The sequence below is a fragment of the Pararge aegeria genome, chromosome 12, assembly GCF_905163445.1.
Source record: "Pararge aegeria chromosome 12, ilParAegt1.1, whole genome shotgun sequence".
In the NCBI taxonomy this organism is placed as follows: domain Eukaryota; kingdom Metazoa; phylum Arthropoda; class Insecta; order Lepidoptera; family Nymphalidae; genus Pararge; species Pararge aegeria.
Window position 1 is genome coordinate 7,326,850 of NC_053191.1, and position 18,710 is coordinate 7,345,559.

At 34.1% G+C, this 18,710-nt stretch overlaps 1 protein-coding gene across 3 annotated transcripts; it reads left to right on the forward strand.

Annotated features, from left to right (window-relative positions):
- The first annotated feature begins 728 nt into the window (after window positions 1–728).
- Window positions 729–18,017, forward strand: LOC120628048 (glutamic acid-rich protein). Of its 3 annotated transcripts, none has more exons than XM_039896239.1 (13): window positions 729–909; window positions 3,696–3,897; window positions 9,961–10,463; window positions 10,597–10,762; window positions 11,623–11,833; window positions 11,905–12,172; window positions 12,708–12,811; window positions 13,915–14,227; window positions 14,403–14,600; window positions 14,884–14,994; window positions 15,346–15,497; window positions 15,611–15,818; window positions 16,625–18,016. In XM_039896239.1, the coding sequence occupies exons 2-13, from the start codon at window positions 3,705–3,707 to the stop codon at window positions 16,820–16,822; spliced, it is 2,625 nt and encodes an 874-aa protein (XP_039752173.1). In that variant the 5' UTR covers window positions 729–909; window positions 3,696–3,704; the 3' UTR covers window positions 16,823–18,016. The 3 variants fall into 3 exon arrangements, with proteins under 3 accessions (XP_039752173.1, XP_039752172.1, XP_039752174.1); XM_039896238.1 differs by having other exon boundaries at window positions 729–841; XM_039896240.1 differs by lacking the exon at window positions 14,403–14,600 and having other exon boundaries at window positions 729–841; window positions 16,625–18,017.
- Window positions 18,018–18,710: the final 693 nt, after the last annotated feature.

Genomic DNA, 18,710 nt, shown 5'->3' on the forward strand with positions numbered 1-18,710 from the left:
TACATAAAATATTGCATGCCTTTTATAAAAAAAAAACCATCTATGCTGGGTTAATAGCTTAATGATACACTTTGAAATAGAACAATGAACTACTGGCAGAAAGGGCAGGCAATATCTTGAAGATACCTCCTTAAAAGTTTAATGTTTGCATTAAACGAAATAGTATAATGCAAACATTAAACTTTAATACTTAAACTTTATACTATAATAGGGCTTATAGAAAAGCCCTATTATAGTATAAATTACCACGTTAACGATAAAAAACCTTGGGTGTTAATTATTGTTCCAACCACAGGTTGCTTATGAAATAGTTTTAAATGACAATATGAGACACGTATGATAACAAAAAAAACACCCAGCTAAGTTTGTTTGGGTTGTTCTTCTTGGACCCACGCGCGTTATGAACTCTCGTAGCTTTAGTTCTAAGGTTACGAATATAAATGTATACTTTCATTCGCTGATTTTAACTCCAACGAAACGTCATATCAAATTGTGGTAAACGTATAAACTACTGAACAGATTTTGAGAAAAAATTTACATTTAACTAAAATAACGGGGAATTGTTGGCGGACAACGTCGGGGACAACCGCTGGTTATGTATATTATTATGTTAAGAGAGCTTATACTCCCGAATTATACGTTCTACATGCCATCTTGCCGCACCTATTTATAAGTTCCAGTGTATTCGAAGCTGAAATTCCGCAGCTAGTCTGTAATCACGCGCGCTTGACGCCGCGTCCTGAATATTTTTTCAACTATTTACATATTCAAAGAAAAAAATAGTTTTCCTATAAATAATGATCAGTTGAAATTTTAGTGTTGTGTTAGTGTTTGCTGCTAAGTGCGTATCACGTTTTTGTGCTTTTTCTAACTTTTATACCAACCACACAGTCACATAAAAAGATCAGCGTAAGATAACATAAATAAATATAGAATTTGACAACTTCCAAATAGTATTTGTATTCTTATAGTACCTACATTCAGTTGTTAAATAAACACTTTACACTGCACACGATTGTACGATTTTGATATGTTTTCAATTAGATAAACGTAGAAAAGGACTTCATTATTATTTTTTATTCGAAATTTTATTTATATGCAAATGTTCAAATAAAATAGGGAAATTATGTTATTTAACTAACTATTTTTGTAAGAACAGAAGTTAGTTTAAATGGGTCGATAAGTTATACTTAGTAAAACCTTTATATTATTTCAACTACCTGTTTTAACTTTCAAGTGCTGCTTTTAAAAAAGTGTACTAATAAAGTGATGAAATAACACGAATATACCTAAATGTAAAACCAGTTTCCTTGAAAGTTCTTTTATTTAGTGTCTATATTCGTTGTTATTTTTAAAGGAGCAGCAGGGCATTTGATCTAAATGTCAGTTTTGCTTTTATTATTAGAAAGGATTAGAATACACAGTGCAGGAAAATCAAAATTTAAACAGCCGGTCGATCTCATGAAACATCGTAAACCACGAACGAATATCTTGGCAAATAGAATCGCTAAATTATACGCGTAACATCTGGACGGAAGCTTTCGCACTTTTGCCCTTATGCCCAGCACTGTTAAGATCAAATTAATGATCCCAAATATTTTTACACATATATTTATGATGTGTAGGCATCTAATTATTACGACTTATAATCGTTGATACCTATAATGTCCAAACCAAATCACTGTCTCATGTATGAAATAATAATTCTACCATTTTGGGTTGAAAAATAAAGGCATAAAACTCTATGTGCTCGATAATACTAGGTATCTACTTATGTGCATTTAAAACCAAGTAGGTTCTTTTTTTTTGTTTATCATTGGAAATCGCTGTTAAAAACAAATGAATGCGAGTGCAACTATACTATGACATTTCTATATTCCAATTAAATACAACAACTGAAGGAAAAACCGATCAACCTCCGTCGTTTTTTCTCCAAGCTCCGAGACATTGGCAAAAAAAATTGCATTGTGGGCATAACAAAAAGCCAGCAACCTAAAGACGCAGACTGAAACTTATGTTTGTGTTAAGTATGCTATTGTTCAAATATTATTTAAAATCTCACCTGACACGTATTGCGTCCATTGGCGATCGTCAAATCTACAAAAAGGCTGAACGTAGATTTACTTCAAAACAAACGCTTTGTATATGAAGTGATGCTTCAGTAAAAGATTTAAAAAAACCGGGAAATTAGATGATAAGCTAACTAAATCGAGCGCACAGTGCACTTTTTCAGTCAACAAATTTTTAGACATAATTAATATGTAAATAGAATCAACACAACAGAGAAAACTTTCAAGAAAATCTCAGCGTGCTCTTGATTTTATCTAGATAAGGAAAATGTATTAAGTAGGTATCCTATTTTCTGTCGCTTAGCAGCATTGTAGCAATGCTGTGTTCAGGTCTGAAGGGCGTGCTTGACGGTATAATTATAGGCACATGTAGCTTAACACCTACGCTTGATGGACGCAGGGCTGCCCGTTGCAGAACGTGTTCCTTGCGAGTGTTGCTCTGTTTATAGGTGACTGTATTCCACTTGCTATCAGGTGGGCCATCTTCTTGGTCCGTAATATACCTACAGCATTATAAATAAAACCCACCAACCCAAAAATATTAAAATGGTGCGGCCAAAAAGTCGCACCAACGAATACCTATAAGATCAATGTACTTTGCACAGTTGCAGTAATTAAAGACAAAATCATTTTCAAAACACAGAACTAAAAATAAGGTTTAATGGGCTATATTTTGTGGTGAGCGGAGACCTAGGCGTAACATGTATGTAGTCGAGCTTTTTGTGTCAGAGCTCGCACGGGGAAGTAGTAAGTATGTAAGATCATCGTCATCATCAACCGATTATCGGCCCACTACAGGGCACGGGTGTCCTCTCAGAATGAGACGGGTTAAGGCCATAGTCTACCACACAGGCGGATTGGTAGACTTCGCACGCCTTTGAGAACCTTATGGAGAACTCTCAGGCATGCAGGTTTCCTCACGATGTTTTCCTTCACCGTTTAAAGCAAGTGATATTTAAATTGCTAAAATTAAAAACGCACATAACTCCGAAAAGTTAGGGTGCGTGCTGGAGCTCGCACTCGGTCTCCACGAAAGTAGGTATATAATAAAAATGAAAGTAGTGAAAGTAGGTGAAATGACGTTGTGATGAATAAACAATAAAAATAGATTAAAAAGTATCTTTATGATTTCAAAATAACAATACCACAGGTTTCATATGTCTATACAGATTTTTTAAAATCTAAGACCAACCTTTTTTTTAGGCAGGCACATAGGCTTTACGTACGACGGATCATTCATCACGGATGAAGAAACTCTGTGGCGCATTTTAATTACAATTTATACCATTATTTCTGAGATCTTATGATTATTGAAATAAGATATCTAATGTAGCTTCCTATAGGTGAAAGATTTTTTAACATAGTAGTTATTCATATAATCCACTTTTTTATCCGCTTCGTACGCTCAGGTGATAAGGCCGCCTTTGCACCCTAGCACTAGGTACTATTACTGTTTTCATTGTATTTTTCCTATTGTGTTGTGTTGCAATAAAGTTTTTCTATTCTATTCTATTCTAATCCATTACAAACACACAAAAAATAATTAAAAATTAATAACTTTTTTTTTGGTAGGTAGGTACCTACATTTATTTTCAACACACAAACAACACAATATATTGTCCACAGAACACCAAAATGCCAATTGGTAACGTAAATAGGGGCTCGGCTCCTAAGCGGGAAACCTTCAGGCCACCATGGGTCAAAGAGAAAGACACAGAAGCTCCTCCTCCATGGACTGTGAGGAAACTCAAACCAGTGGAACCGAAGAGCACTGACAAAGCTGGAAGTACGGAAACCCCTGAACAGCCATCTCCTGCACCTTTGAGACGTAAGTATTTTTCAGGTAACATGCTCGTAACGTTGTCCTAAAAGATAAGATTCCTTTTTTATTGGCTGCCGAAGTCCCAGGTACCAGCGATTTAGCGTTCCGGTGCGATGTCGCGTAGAAACCGATTAGGTATATGAGTATGGGGTTAGCCAGTTACGGACTATAATAGGTGAGATTTTATCACTTAACCACAAGGTGAGTTTGCAGTCAAGGGTTAACTTGAAACGATGAAATATGTTTTTTTATTCTTCTGAATAAAATAAAAACATTTAATTGTTGTGAGGCCAAATTTATCTGTATATTTATCTTTATATCTACATATCTATCAGTTGTCTACTCTGTTTGTATTGCTACGGAAAACATTTTCAATCATTAACTAATAACTTGGCATCAAACGTACGTGAGCGTGGTGACAAAATGTCTTGCGCTAATTATCTAATAGGTACGAAAACCTACAGTCATGACTAATAGTACGGACTTTCGTATTTCGCCCACAGGCCAAATGCTGCCATCAATTTTATTAAGAGAAAATCCTATTTTGGTATTAGTATATCTGCTACATTCCCTTTTTCTTTCAGTTAGTAAATTATTTTGACTTCTTAAGTAGTTAATATATCTAGTCATCTACTTTTATACGACTTTAACCTTCAACTTAGGGTAGGTAAAGCTTGTTTATAGGAGTGGGTACGACTAAGGAAAAGTGTTGGGATTAGAACTAAGTTTGATAGATTCGGTTTTTGAGGCTATACCTTAACGTAGGTATGTTGTATAAGATGCTGAATTAACGGCACTCTAGCTAAATCTCTCTTAACTGAACTCTTTGTATTGATAGGTTGGATAGGTTCCAATTATTTAAGAAGGTACTATCTTTTTTTTTTGACGCTGGGAAATGCGTTTATGTATCCCCTGCGGAAACAGCGCATCCGAAGCTGCACTGTTTCCGGAGGGGTATGTGGGACTCACCGGCATAAGGCAGCCAGAATACCCACTTAAACTCCCGTGTCCCATTCCTCTGGTGACTGGGCCACGGGAACACATGCGCAATCGTCCGCATCCCAGCCAGCGGCGTCTGCCGAGGCAGACCCATCCACAGGTGGACCTTTTCAAGGTCTCCAAACTCCGTCAAAGGCGTACCAGGAACATTCGGTGCGCCTCCCGACTCAAGGACGTTTCTCGACGGGCGACCGATACCTCAAATCTGTCGCCCGAGGCTCCTCGAAGAAGGTACTATCTTAGCTTAACCCCGATTAAGAACAATAGTAACAGTAATCAGGGAGCGTTGTGTGGAATACAATCGCAGATTAAAAATTAAAAAGTATTTAGATACATAATTACCACTAGCAGAATTCCGTACTAGTGCCGCTGATGAAAAATAATAATAATATTGTGTACCTATAGCAAAGTTAGAACCACGTACAACTTTAGTAAACAGCGAATGAATTTATTAACTATTTTTTACATTTATCACTCTGAGCACTATAAATTGTATCTATGGAAATAATGTCCAGTATAATTTAATAAGTGACGATATCATTTGCGCCTACGCAAGCAGCTACCGTTGTAGTTGTATGGATAATTTTAATGTGTGTCCACTTTGCAATATTTGTGTTAAAATATCTCCTCGTAGCGTAACCAATCAGGGATACCACAGCACAGGGATCAAATCATAATTAATGTAATTTCAATATCAGATAATGATTCCAACATTCTGTGGCCGAATACGGTTAGGATTGATTGATTGATTGATTAATATAATCGTTGCCGTCTAGCAGATCTCCTGATAAATAGCTTTTCGTACTGAGCAATATATCAGCAATATATGAGCATAAATAAATTCATTATATAAATCGTTCCCATTATGACGAAAAATCTTTTTCTATTTACAACTTGCATGTAAAACTTTTGACTTTGGAATACTTTAAAAATAGATCTTGGCTTTTCGCATAACCGTACACTTATTTGATAAATATTATTTTAAGATAGGATGATATGATAAAGTTCTAACTACAGTAGAAAAACTAAATTCACGACCTCAACCGAAAAGAAGTAACGCATTTTAAGTGCTTTAGTACCTGTAGAGTGGAAACAGTGATACATGTTTTATGTTGTTTACTGACGTTGACAACGAGAAATTCTACCACAAATTCGCGAGAAGCCGTTAGTGGTTGAATCCTTATGCAGTGGTTAATATTCAATCAAATCGAATCGGCAGTGTTAGGGAAACTCCGTGATATCTTAACATCCAAATAATATTCGATTAGGTACTTATGGCTCCGAACCGTGGCTAAATAGGGGTCTCATAAAAAGGGTCAGGATACTCAGCGAGCGATGGAGATGATATACCTATATTGCTTGGGACAACTAGTGTCGCCTTATTTTCATTCAAATATTGCAATATTGATTTCGATAGATGCAGAGTAGTCAGCCCTACTGAAAATAAAAAAAACAAAGTCTTGTCTTTTTAGACGTGGTCGTTTGCGAAAGGGCAATATTTCAAAGTGCACGTTATTAGTTGTATGTATGTTGGTGTATTCGCCTACAAAGTGACGTCAACACCTTCCCGAAACTTTGGCAGGGTTTCGGGACTCAATATTTGAATCTCCCAAAGCGAACAAGTTTGTTAGTCTGGAACTGAAGACGTAACGCGTAGTGCTCGCTTTTGGTGGGAAAATAACATTATCGTAGTGATTTTTGCGTCTTATAAGAAGACATGAAGTTAGTTCGTTTGTGCTCAGTGACGTTTCAGAACTAAATTAAACAGAAAATTATTAGTCTACAAAGGTTAATCTGAAGTGGGTTAGTTGTTATCTTATATGAAACGGTATATCTAAGTTTATATATAAAAAAATATTTGTAACTATACTATGTCATATTGTGTTCATAAATAGTTGTACTTTTTACAGCGTTAGTACGTTTGTACTTTTTTATAAAAGCAAATATAGAAATGACTATACTTTGGCCTAATATGTTGCATAGTAGTTACATGATTTCATCAATGCACAGTATCATTAATGCACAGCGAGAATTAATAGGCTAACTACAGTTTAATTAAGTAACTAAAGATACAAAACATATATTTAAATCGTAGGTTACTAAAGACGAAATTTAATGAGTCGGCATTTATCAAAAAAATATGAACAACACAATAAAATCATAAAGGTGTGTAAAAATGACACGTTTACTTAAACGCTTTGAGAACTACAAACTATTTATTCCTAAGTAGTAAAATAACACTTAAATGATGCTGCAAAGAAACTGTACAGATCATGATTAAAATCGTAAAAGTTTAATAGAGTTCAGTTGAAAAGATTACTCAGATATTTATGTCTGAATGACTTGCTGAAAATTTTAAACTTTACAAATTTTCAATTTTCAATTTTACAGTCATGTTTCGGAAATGTTCTAATTAATATGGCTAACATTTTGTGTGAACCCAGCCAGTTAGTGAAAAAGATATCTTGTAGGCACCTCATGGTATTAAGTTAAATTTGTATAATAAACAATTGATCACTGGGTATTGGATAAATACAATATAAAATCAAGATTTCAAATGTATGATTGCAAATTTTTAATGACATAATAGTCTGGCAAGAACAATGTTACATACAATAAACATAGCATATAAAATTAATAAGTATAGGTACACTTTTGTGACTGAGTTTTATTATGGATAGTTAAGAATATAATCTAATAGTTGAACTGGTTCGGGTTCACAAAGTAGGGTCCGAAATCACACTATTTAGTTAAGTATATCTATTTGAAGAAGCGTACTGTCAACTTTTCGAAAGAACAGAACCACCACGCTCCTGTGCCATGCTTCTGGCGGTGTGCCTTGATAAATAACGGTTAAAAAGATTTACCCGATAATGACCACGTTGGTCAGGCGGGATGGTCATTGCAGAGCTAGCTAGACTGATCGTACTGATGTCGCTGCTACTCGACTATGCGATGTAGAAAATTAATGTTGACCACTCACCACTCCACTACTAAGATTTTTAGCCGGCCTCGAGTGCCACAGATAGATTTTTATTCATTTTTTTAAACATTTTTAATTAACTCTTTACCCTGTAGTCGACAGTAACAGATTCATTTAAGACTCTGTTGCGTTAGCCCATCAACTGGGGTTTACTGTTTCTTTCATTAGGTGAGGAACGCCTTGAGTGCGTCTGCGTGACAGTCCCTTGTGCTTCTGCGTCTGTGATCAACGAAAACCGAAACAATAGTCTAAATTTATACACATAACATTGGCTTATGTTTTATTTTTATTTCTCTTCTGCTTCTTGTATTTCCGTCATCGTAAGACCGATTTTGTGGTTCTATCACCGGTTCTGTTTGTATCAGCATCACGAGACCACTTTACTGGCCTCCTATACCACAGGAGAAAGAGCTCGAAGGTTAGTCTCATCAAGTAGCTTGAAGGCAAGTTGGCAGAATTATAATCAGTAAGAATAACTATAGTATGTTAAGGTTATAACATTTATTATAATTAGCATTGCAACTGCTTCTGGTCTTCTGGTCTTCCATTGTTGGGCATAAGCCTTTCCTAGTGAGCGTTACCAGACTCTGTCCTCAAAAATGTGATCCTGCCACTTTAGTGATATTGCCCAACTGCCAACATGCTCGATTCCCGATAATAATGAATTTCTCCTAATTGTCATTAGGAAAATTTATTATCATCGAGTCCTGTGTCGTTTCGTTGTCGATGAAAATCTTATCGCAACGTGTAATCGGCCTTCGAGTCTGAGATATTCCGAGGCAGTCGACGCCAACGAATCGCGGTATTTTTAGAGAGGACGGACATTTTACAAAATAAACGAAGATGTTGGGGTTACGCTGTATGATTTATAAGAAGACACTGGCTATTTGGTTTTTTTTATGTTTTTCTGTGCGGTAGATTGGAAGATATCTTTTATATTTTGTGACATATTATGTTTTTTTAAAGCAGGATTCCAAGAATACCTTTAAACATTTTCAAATGAACATATCTTATATAGGTACCAATTAAAAAATTAGATATGCTATTTTAATATACGTAGAATGCATCTCAGGATTGAGTAGACAATACTGACAAAAATTGAATGTTACATACCTCGCAGATATACCTACTACTATTTCATATTTCTTCGTAACATAAATTTTTAATACCTACTTATCTTCGAATGAACGCGTATTAACGGAAGTATCGATCACATATGATATACCTACCCAGGAATATGTATCTGTTATAAAAAAAAATTAAATACCTACTTTAAACTAATCAATAAAGAGCTTTGACATATTTTTCCGTAACAAAGTGAAAACACATTAGCCACAAGGGCTCTAAAATGTAATCACGCTGAAATAGCGAAGGTCAGCCATCCGCCATCTTGGCAGCACCCGTGTTTATTTACGTATGCGAATGCCATCAAATGCATCGAAATGAGGACAATACACGTGCTTTTATTTTACCACATAAAGGTATTTTTTTAAATTTAACCAAAGGACGTGCTTTGATTGGTATCAAATAAATTTTTAGGTATTTCTACACCATACGGTCCTGTATGCTAAGTGTGCTATTTTCTATCTACGTTTTTATTCAACCGCTTTAAAGTTAATCGCCATCTAGTTACATTGCTGGAAAATCATAGGAGTACTAGATGACGAGATGACGAGTAATAGAAGACTTAGTAGAAGACTCTTTCTATACCATATAAATCGTAGTTAACTTTCACGCGATCGATTAAGTAAACGTAGGTAGAAAATCTCACACTAGGCAGTCAGATCCGCTTGTAATCCAGTGACTTCTAAACGATATAGGGTATCTCTATATACGCTGTGTTTTGGGTTGGGTTGGTCACATCGGCTCTGAGAGATGGACCACTCTCCATCGATCCTCTGAGCTATTTGCCCTGCCCTGATTATTGAAAATTATTAAATGATAAAGTAGAAAAAAATATTTCAAGTTTGTGGTTTAAATCATGCACCAACTGTTTTAATTAATAAAAAATCATTGAAAATTTGGTCGTAATATGTATTCAAATTTAGTTATTCACGAGTTACTTGATTTCAAAACTTTTTTTTCAGCGGTTTTGAAAAAGCAGTCTACGATAAGAGATAAAGCTGAAAACGGTGTTGCATGTGAAGCAGAAGAGAAACTTGTCAAGCCTTCAGCCGCTAAGCAAGCCGACAAAGTAGCTAAGCACGATGAAGAAAAACCTAAATTTATAAAACCTGCACTAAAGTCTGTTAGTAAAACAGTTAAGGTAGAAGATAAAAATACTAGTGTCCCTGAAAAGCCGATACTGAAAAGCGTCAGAACTATTGATGATAAAACTAAGGAGAAATCCGTTAGCATTATAGACAAAAGAACTGAGGATAAAAATGATGCAAAAAAACAAAACAGTACGGTAAATGATAAAACAAACAACAAAAGTGTGACTAATAACCTAAGCAAAGACAGCAATAGCAAAGATTCCAAGAAAACAAATATAACTGAAAAATTGTCTGACAAGGAAAAACCAAAAGTAGATTCACAGGTTGAAGAGAAAATGGCTACTAAACCTCCGCTTGAAAAAACTCCTTCTAAGGTATAATAAGTATAATATTTATTGCTTTTGTCATAATAAGGTATTATAATTTATAATACGGTAATACGGTAAGGTATTATAATTTATAATACCTACTTTAAAATAGAGTAATTATGTCAATAACACTTTTCAGCTTCCCCCACGGAAACCTTCTTTACAAAAGGCACCATCAAGGGATGAAATCATGCAAAAGAAGTGGAGAGATCCTCTGCATGAGCGTGTCAAAGAAAATATTGACAAAACTCTAGCTAATGAGGTTCCAAAGGGTCACACCCTCACGAAAAATGAAAGTTTGAGAAGTAAGCTAAACATTCGCTTTTTTTAGTATGACTGTCGTTTTGATGACTAATTAAAATATAATTATTTTCTTTGTTTTAAGATAAATTTGGCATGGAATTTGATTCAAAATACATATTGGCATTAGATGCGTACATGTACTACACATGCAAAAGGCAATGAAATTAAATTTGGCAATCTATCTAGCGCACTTCAGTGAGATAGCGTTATTATTTCAAAGTGTACCTATTTTATCTGCGGTAATTAACATTTCAGTGCTTCAATACACTCATAAAAGCCATATTATTCCTCTTGAAATAATGTCTTCCTTAGGCTCGTTAAAATTGTATTCAATCTATTCCTTTTGATCTCTTACTAGACAGTTTGTGGTCTAAATCAGGTCCAAAATAGTCTCGGACAGTTCCGCATACAACCGAGACGCCTATCAGGTGCAAACGCTAACACACTTGAAGACGCGTAATACACGTCTTTGCTGGTCGCTCATTTTAGAGATCTTGAAACACCGATCAAAAAAACAATAGTGAAATTGTGTACAAAGATATGGATTAAATTCTAATATGTAAATTAAGTTATATTTTGAAATGAAGAATATATTACCAAAGTTTTTAATTTAAAAAGTGCAGTGATAGATAGTTTTAACGGTTATAAGGATCATTATGGCTGAGGTGAAAATGTATCAAGGTAAAACGTAGTTAATTAATTGCAAACATTGACAGTGAATTATCAAGGGATTTAACCTTTTACCAACTGAATTTTTCTCTCAAATTACAAATTATAATATACCAGATAATAATTATTATGAGAAAAAACTATATTTGGTAACCTCACTATGATAAAATGATTTTGTCAAATATATTTACAGGCTTATTAAAACCTACACCACCACCGATGCCACCACCATTGCCTCCAAAAATGCCACCTCCGCCTGATTTCAAGAAAGCCCCTGTCGATCCAAACAAGTTTAAAAAAATAGAACAGCTTCGTAGCAGGCCTAGGAAGAGGCCCGACTGGAGCGATATGATGAAAGAGGTAGAACAAGGAAGGAAGCTAAAACATGTTGTTTGCAATGATAGGTGAGCTTTCAAAATGTATAGCTTATTTAAGTAAAAGATAATATTACAATTAATATTACTATTTTTTTTAGATCAAGTCCAATTATAACAAGATCAGTAGTCGTCAAAAATAAAGATCAATTTATATTTGAATCCGAGAAGCCTAATTCCCATAATGAATTATTAAAAGAAATCAACAAAGGTGTGAAACTAAAAAAAGTGAAGACTAACGATAGAAGTAAACCTCACTTGGAAGGATTAAGGAAATTCCGAAGACAAATGACTATAGAAGAACAAGTTCAAAAGTCAATGTCGCAAGCTAATCTTGCTGTATCTCCTTCAGGTGTATCAATTGCGGAGGTAAAGTCTTTCTAATCCAAAATATTGAGATCATCATCATCATCTTCAGTATCAGCCCAGTACAAGGCTCGGGCCTTCCCTCAGGTTGGGAAGAGTTTAGGTCATAGTCCAACATACTTGGCCAAGTGCGGATTCTTAGGGTTCGCACGCCTTTGAAAACATTATGGAGAACACTTAGGCACACCGGTTTGCTCGCGATGTTTTCCTTCAACGCTTTAAGCAACTGATATTTAAGTGCTTCAAACGCATAACTAGGAAAAGATAGAGGTTGCGTGCTGGGGATCGAACTCAGTCTCCCCGAAATGGACGATGCAGCTGATATCTAAACAATTCGGCTATCATAACTTTAGATAGCAGATTGAATTTTGTTGTGCTAATCTTTTCATACTCTTTCCCGAAGAGGAGGATGAGTATGCTTACAAAATTCTATGCCGTTTAAGGATTTTTGATAAAATTTGTTATTTCAAAGGGCAAGCATTCTGTCTGGCTATTTAAAAATAATTATTAAACATTTAATTCAATGTGTTACGTCTAGGTGCCAGCAGCTGCTGAAGAAGAAGAAATTGATGAGATGGATGATATTGACAAAGTTAGAGATGATCTTCAATCAACTAAGCAGTTATTAGCTATGGAACTTAGGTAAGTCTACCTACACCACCACCAAATTGCTTTCGTGATAGAATAGATATCTTCAGCGATAACATACCTAGTGTTAATCTTAAGTTAAGAAATAGGCAAATGTAGTAAGTCATTTTATTTCCACAATTTTTTTTCTTTTCTTTATAATTTATATTTTTTATATTATTTAAATTTTTTTTTAGCTGTTTGCCTTATGTACCCAACGGATTTGCATGCTATGTTCGGATCGAGAAGGCACAATTGTATACACATGTCAAATAGTGCTATAGTTTATATTAGAGTAAGCAGTTGATTGTCAGTTTTGCGAACTAAACAAAAAAAAAAGTCTCGTACTGCCCGATTCTTAAAATATATAAATCTCTTAAATAATGTACTCTACTGGCTATTCCTACGACTGAGCCCGCGTACGCTTCGATATTGAAAAAATCCCGACGGTTATGGTTATTTATTTATTTACTTTATATTATCTTATATCTTTAAACAAGCAATTCTTGTATATACCTATATATCTATATAATTGGAATCTCTGAATCGGCTTCTTCTTTCGATTTTCATGAAATTTAGTATACAGGGGGTTTGGGGGGCAGTTAATCGATCTAGCTAGGATTCGACCGATACTAACCGATTGGACGCAGACGAAGTTCCGCGGGTCAGCTAGTATTAATTATTCTCCGGGGTGCAAGCTTGTTCTGTGAAAAATATTACTAAATAAATAAATATAATATAATACATATTACGACTATATATATATCGCCATCTAGCCCCAAAGTAAGCGCAGCGTGTGTGCTGATCAATATTTTTTTGAATAATATACATTAATACTTAGAATAAACAGATAAACACCCAGATACTGAAACACATTCGTGCTCGTCACACAAACATTTTCCATTAGCGGGAATCGAACCTACGGCCTTGGACGTTGAAAGCAGGGTTGCTGCAAAATCGGCCAATCGGCCGTCAAATTTAACTCAGTCTTGCTTCGAAGTCTACATAGGTGTAGTATAGAAGTATACTCTCATCTCATCCTATTGCCGCTTTAACTTTACAAACCGATGTTTCCAATAATCCCTCATATTTTAAATATTTTTTTAATATATTTACAGAAATAGAGAAGCCCAAGAAAGAGAAAATAAGCGTCTTTTGACAAGAATACAAAACCTTGAAGCTGAAGTAGCAAGGGAGCGGGCTATCATCAAGCAAGAGCAACACAAAACAGTTATATCTGTTACAGATGCCTATGATGAAAGACTAGTGACTAATCTAAAAATGGAAGTCGAAAAAGCAAAAGAAACAGCAGACAATTTGGAAAAACAGTATTTGCAAGCAGCAGATGAAAGAGATACCGCTGAGACAGAATTAGAAGAATTAAAAAGGAAAAATGCAGAGCTAGAAAAGAAATTGGAACAAGCTCTGGCGGTAAGATGTCACTGCAATTAATAATGGTTCAATTAACCAAAAAACTTTTAAATCTATTAATAGTTAATTATTATAATTAATATTTAAAGTCAGTATTTCTATATCGTTATTGATTTTTTTTTGCTTTGCTTCCGTAACACTTTATTTAGTTATTGCTATACATTCCAATTTGCAGGGTAATATAGAAGAAATCTTAAAATCGGAAGAACCTCTATCTTTCTATCAAAAATCTCAACTTGATTTCTTAAAGCAGTGTAGGTTGTTAAATATAGAGGTTGACTCCGCTGAAGCTGAAAAACTAAAGAAAACTTTTGCTGACACTAACAACAATAATGCTAATAATGCTTTTACTAACAATAACCAAGATAATGAGGTAAAGAAATAACATTAATAATTATTTTATAATATCTTTCGTAATAACGTTTTTTTCTTTTAATGAAAGATTTCCATATTACGATATTTATTATTATTAATTAATTAATTAATTATTATTATTAATTCTAAAAATAACTAAAATGTTTAACTTTGCTTACGTAAAGTACGTACTTTACTTTAGTTACGTAAATAAATATTTACGTAACTTTCGTAACCAATATAAAAATATTTAAAAAAAAATCAAGATAAAATAATATTGATTAATTTTTTGGTATTTACAGGGAATAATTCCTACAAACGTTGGCTCGAGACGTTCGAGTCACGCAATCAAGCAACTTTCTGTGACGAAAGATGATAGCTTCGAAGAAGAAGAATTATCCGAAGGAGACGAGGTAGATTTTAGCAAGTTTAATGATCTAAATACCTAAGTACTTCCTTATATCATACAAAAATAATTCGCTCGATCAAAATTTTTATTAAAATGAGCGAAATTTCATTCCGTCTTCCATTCGTCCATGCACCTACCAATTCTCAGATCTAAACTTCTAAATAAGAGGAATATGATTATGTGTTATATATAATTAAGAAAAATCGATAAACAGAGCACAAAACTTGTTTTTTAATTAATGGAGAGGGAAGTATTTTATTCCAGAGTCTGCTCCAATACAGCTTTACTTCAAAAACACAGTCATATCCTTTGGTTAAACGTTTTATTTTCTAAATTTATTTTAATGCAATTTCAGGAAGAAAGTGAAGAAAAGAAGCAGAAACGTATCGAGAAAGAAGTGCGCAACATGAGAAACAAAATTCGACACTTGAAAGAGAAGCAAGATAATATGAAAAGAGAAAGAATGGCATATAAAATGGCACTAAAGAATCAGCAATCATGTCTCAAGTAAGTATAACCTATTACATATAGATTTTTTAGTAAAAGCCTAAAAGCTTCTGAAAATGCTATTAGCTAATTAAAAGCAATTATGTAAACCTAATTGACCCTGACAATTCCAGAGATGAGAAACGTAAGTTTAAAGAATTAAAACGAGAGGTTGATAAAATGGCAGCCATGATGAAGGAAGTCGGCACTGATGAAGAAGATGAAGACGAAGATGAAGAATCAGATGAAGAAGAGAAGAAAAGTGAATCAGAAGAAGAAGAGACAGAGACCGAAACTGAACAAGAAACAGAAAGTGAAACAGAAAGTGAGAGTGAACCAGAGGTAAGATAATCGTAATTGGATTTATTTTTACATTGATTTGTGATGGTATACCTAATAGTGTTTTTCAAAGAACCTATGTTATTAATAGAATCATATATGAACTTTATTAAGAGCTTTAAAAACAAAAATACTACAATACAAATAAATATTAGTTATCATGATTATAGGGTAGTTGTTTTTCGTAACAGGATAGATAGGAATAAAATCATTATTGTCATCGACTTATTAATGGCCCGCTAATGAGCACAGACTTTCTCTTTCATAGAGGAGATGGTTTCAAAGTATTGATTTACCACGCTACGCACATTTTAACATTCACTTTAGGGATTACAATGTTAGTGATAATCACCGGGATCGACAGATCGAGAGTGAAGAGTGACTACAGAGTGAAGAGTGGAGAGCAAGCACTACTTTTTAATGATGTGTTTCGTCGTCTAGTACCAGTCCAATTTGTAGCGTGTTCCATTGAACTGCTCAGTTCAGTCTCTGAATAGAGTTAAACGCTTGACACCTGTCAAATTATTATTTGAAAGCTCAAAGATTGAGCTTTTGAAAAAATACATGACCCCTGTCAAATCTTTATGAAAGCTAAATGTTAGAAATGTGCGTATTATGGCATTTTGACAAGGTTTTGAAAAGCGCATTGAGCGCATTTACTGGAGACTGAATGTGTGCTATTTACCGCGTTCTAACGGGCTTTTGAAAAGCAACAAAAGCGGCGATCGCTGTTGCTCAAAGTAGCGTGTTTGCGCGAGTCCTAAGATAAAGTCATGAACTGTTATTGTAACTTTTATCATTTTTTACAGGATGCTCCTCTACCTAATAAAAAAGAAAACTTAGCGAAACGTCTAAAAAGACACGAATCACGGGTAAATGCTTTGAAGAAAGGCAACGCACTGCTTATGGCGAACGTGGACAGACTGAAAGACGACGTCCTTATACAGAAAGAGAAATCAGTCACACTCCAAAAAGAACTAGACTCACTTATCGATGATCTTGAATAATACATAATCCTATACTAATAGGTATATTAAGTAAGGCTATGCCTCTAGGCTCTATCGTACGAGTGCATATAGAATAAATTGCTGGTTACATAAGAATTCACTTAAGACGAGAAATTATAATTTCGTTTCCGCTATACGAAAGGAAAATGAGGTTTTCGGCAAGTTATAACGAAGAAATTTATTAAATATAAACTAAAACAACATTGTATACAATTTATAACAAATTAATGCAGATAATCACTAATTCTGGAAACAAAACATCCTGTAAAGTAAAGGAAGTCCTAATAGTAACAGGCTATGTAATCAATAAATTGTTGAATAAGTATTAACAACAAAATAGATAAAAAATTGTAACACCTAATTTAGTAAGTAATACCCAGGTGCTAATTCAGTTGTTAACCAAATATTGAAAAAAAATCTGAAAGCAGTTAGTGCCATTCTTTTTATGAACTGGAAGAAAATTATAATAATTTCTGACGTCAAATTAATAGCATTCATACCTGTTTTAAACTATTTTAAATATCGAATTAAGAACATTAATAGAACAGTCGCCACCTATCACTACTTCCCTCCTGTAGGACTAACATGTGTGCCACGAGATAATTATCTCTACCCGTTACTCGTATTTTTTCTCTAGAGACAGAAGAGATAATGGGTAGGAGACATAACATTCTCGTGGCGAGCATGTGAGGCCTAATGGGGCGGTAGCACTTTAACTTAGGTAGGCAGATACCTAAGTATTTATTTACCTATTAAATATTATGGTAGCATGCTAGTTCTTGAGCACGACAAAACCTGTGACTGTTTAAATGAAAAAAACATTCAAATTAATTTAATATGCCATGGTGCGTGTCAAGATTTTGTACGAAATAGGAACTATTTGCACCGCGAGGGTAACTTACAACCCCCGGCTGGAAATTTTGATTTGAATACCGTGTAATATATATGTATATATATAATTGAATTATTTAAATTTAGATTTATGTAACTACAATCGATTTTTATTAGCATGTTGTTGTACAATTTCATTTCACTGTTACTCACACAATTCGTTTAAGTAAAATTAATCATAAACATTACACCTTTAAAAATTTTACATTTCATACTCATCGCGAATATGCTTCTCACAATTCCTATTATATTAGGTACTTAATATTGTATCTAATAATAACTAAGTAAACTTAAAGCTCTTTTATATACATAAAATACTATAATTAATAAAATATTTACCACATACGGTATTTTTTTATTTTTCTTTCCAATTTTGTACATTTGACTGGAATATCGCCGAAATCAAAATCTATTATTATAATAAATATCCATAAATTATCGTGGTTATTGAAAAGCCGGGAATCTTTCGTCGCAGCTATTTTAAGAAATAATATTTTGGCCTGGGCCAAGTCCTATAGGTCGTAGCTTGATGTTAGACAGTAACCTTCCACAATAATTGGCCTATAAAGTACAAAAAAGGGTTTTCAAATCCGACTGGTAGCTCCAAATTAGCTTAGTAATTATTGTATCAACTTAAGTAGGTAAGTTGTAACAATTTTCATCGTTGAACTTACCAATCTAATCTGAAAAATTACGGACTTTCATACAAACGTCCAACCCCCATTTTACTACTAAGGGGTTGTTTTAAAACCTTTAAGCTGAGTTTTTAAAGCAGAACCAAGGTTCTTGACAAATTTTGGTTTTAACATCAAGTAGGATTCAAGAATCTTGTTAGGACACCTATCTTCTCTATGTATCTTTCGTAATTTTATAATAGGTAAGTACAATACAATACCAATGTAAATGGGAATAGGATGGTTGTTTGAAAGTTCTATTTTATTTTATTTTAAATTTAAATTTTGTTACGAAAATAAAGGATGAATAGAGAGAAACACAA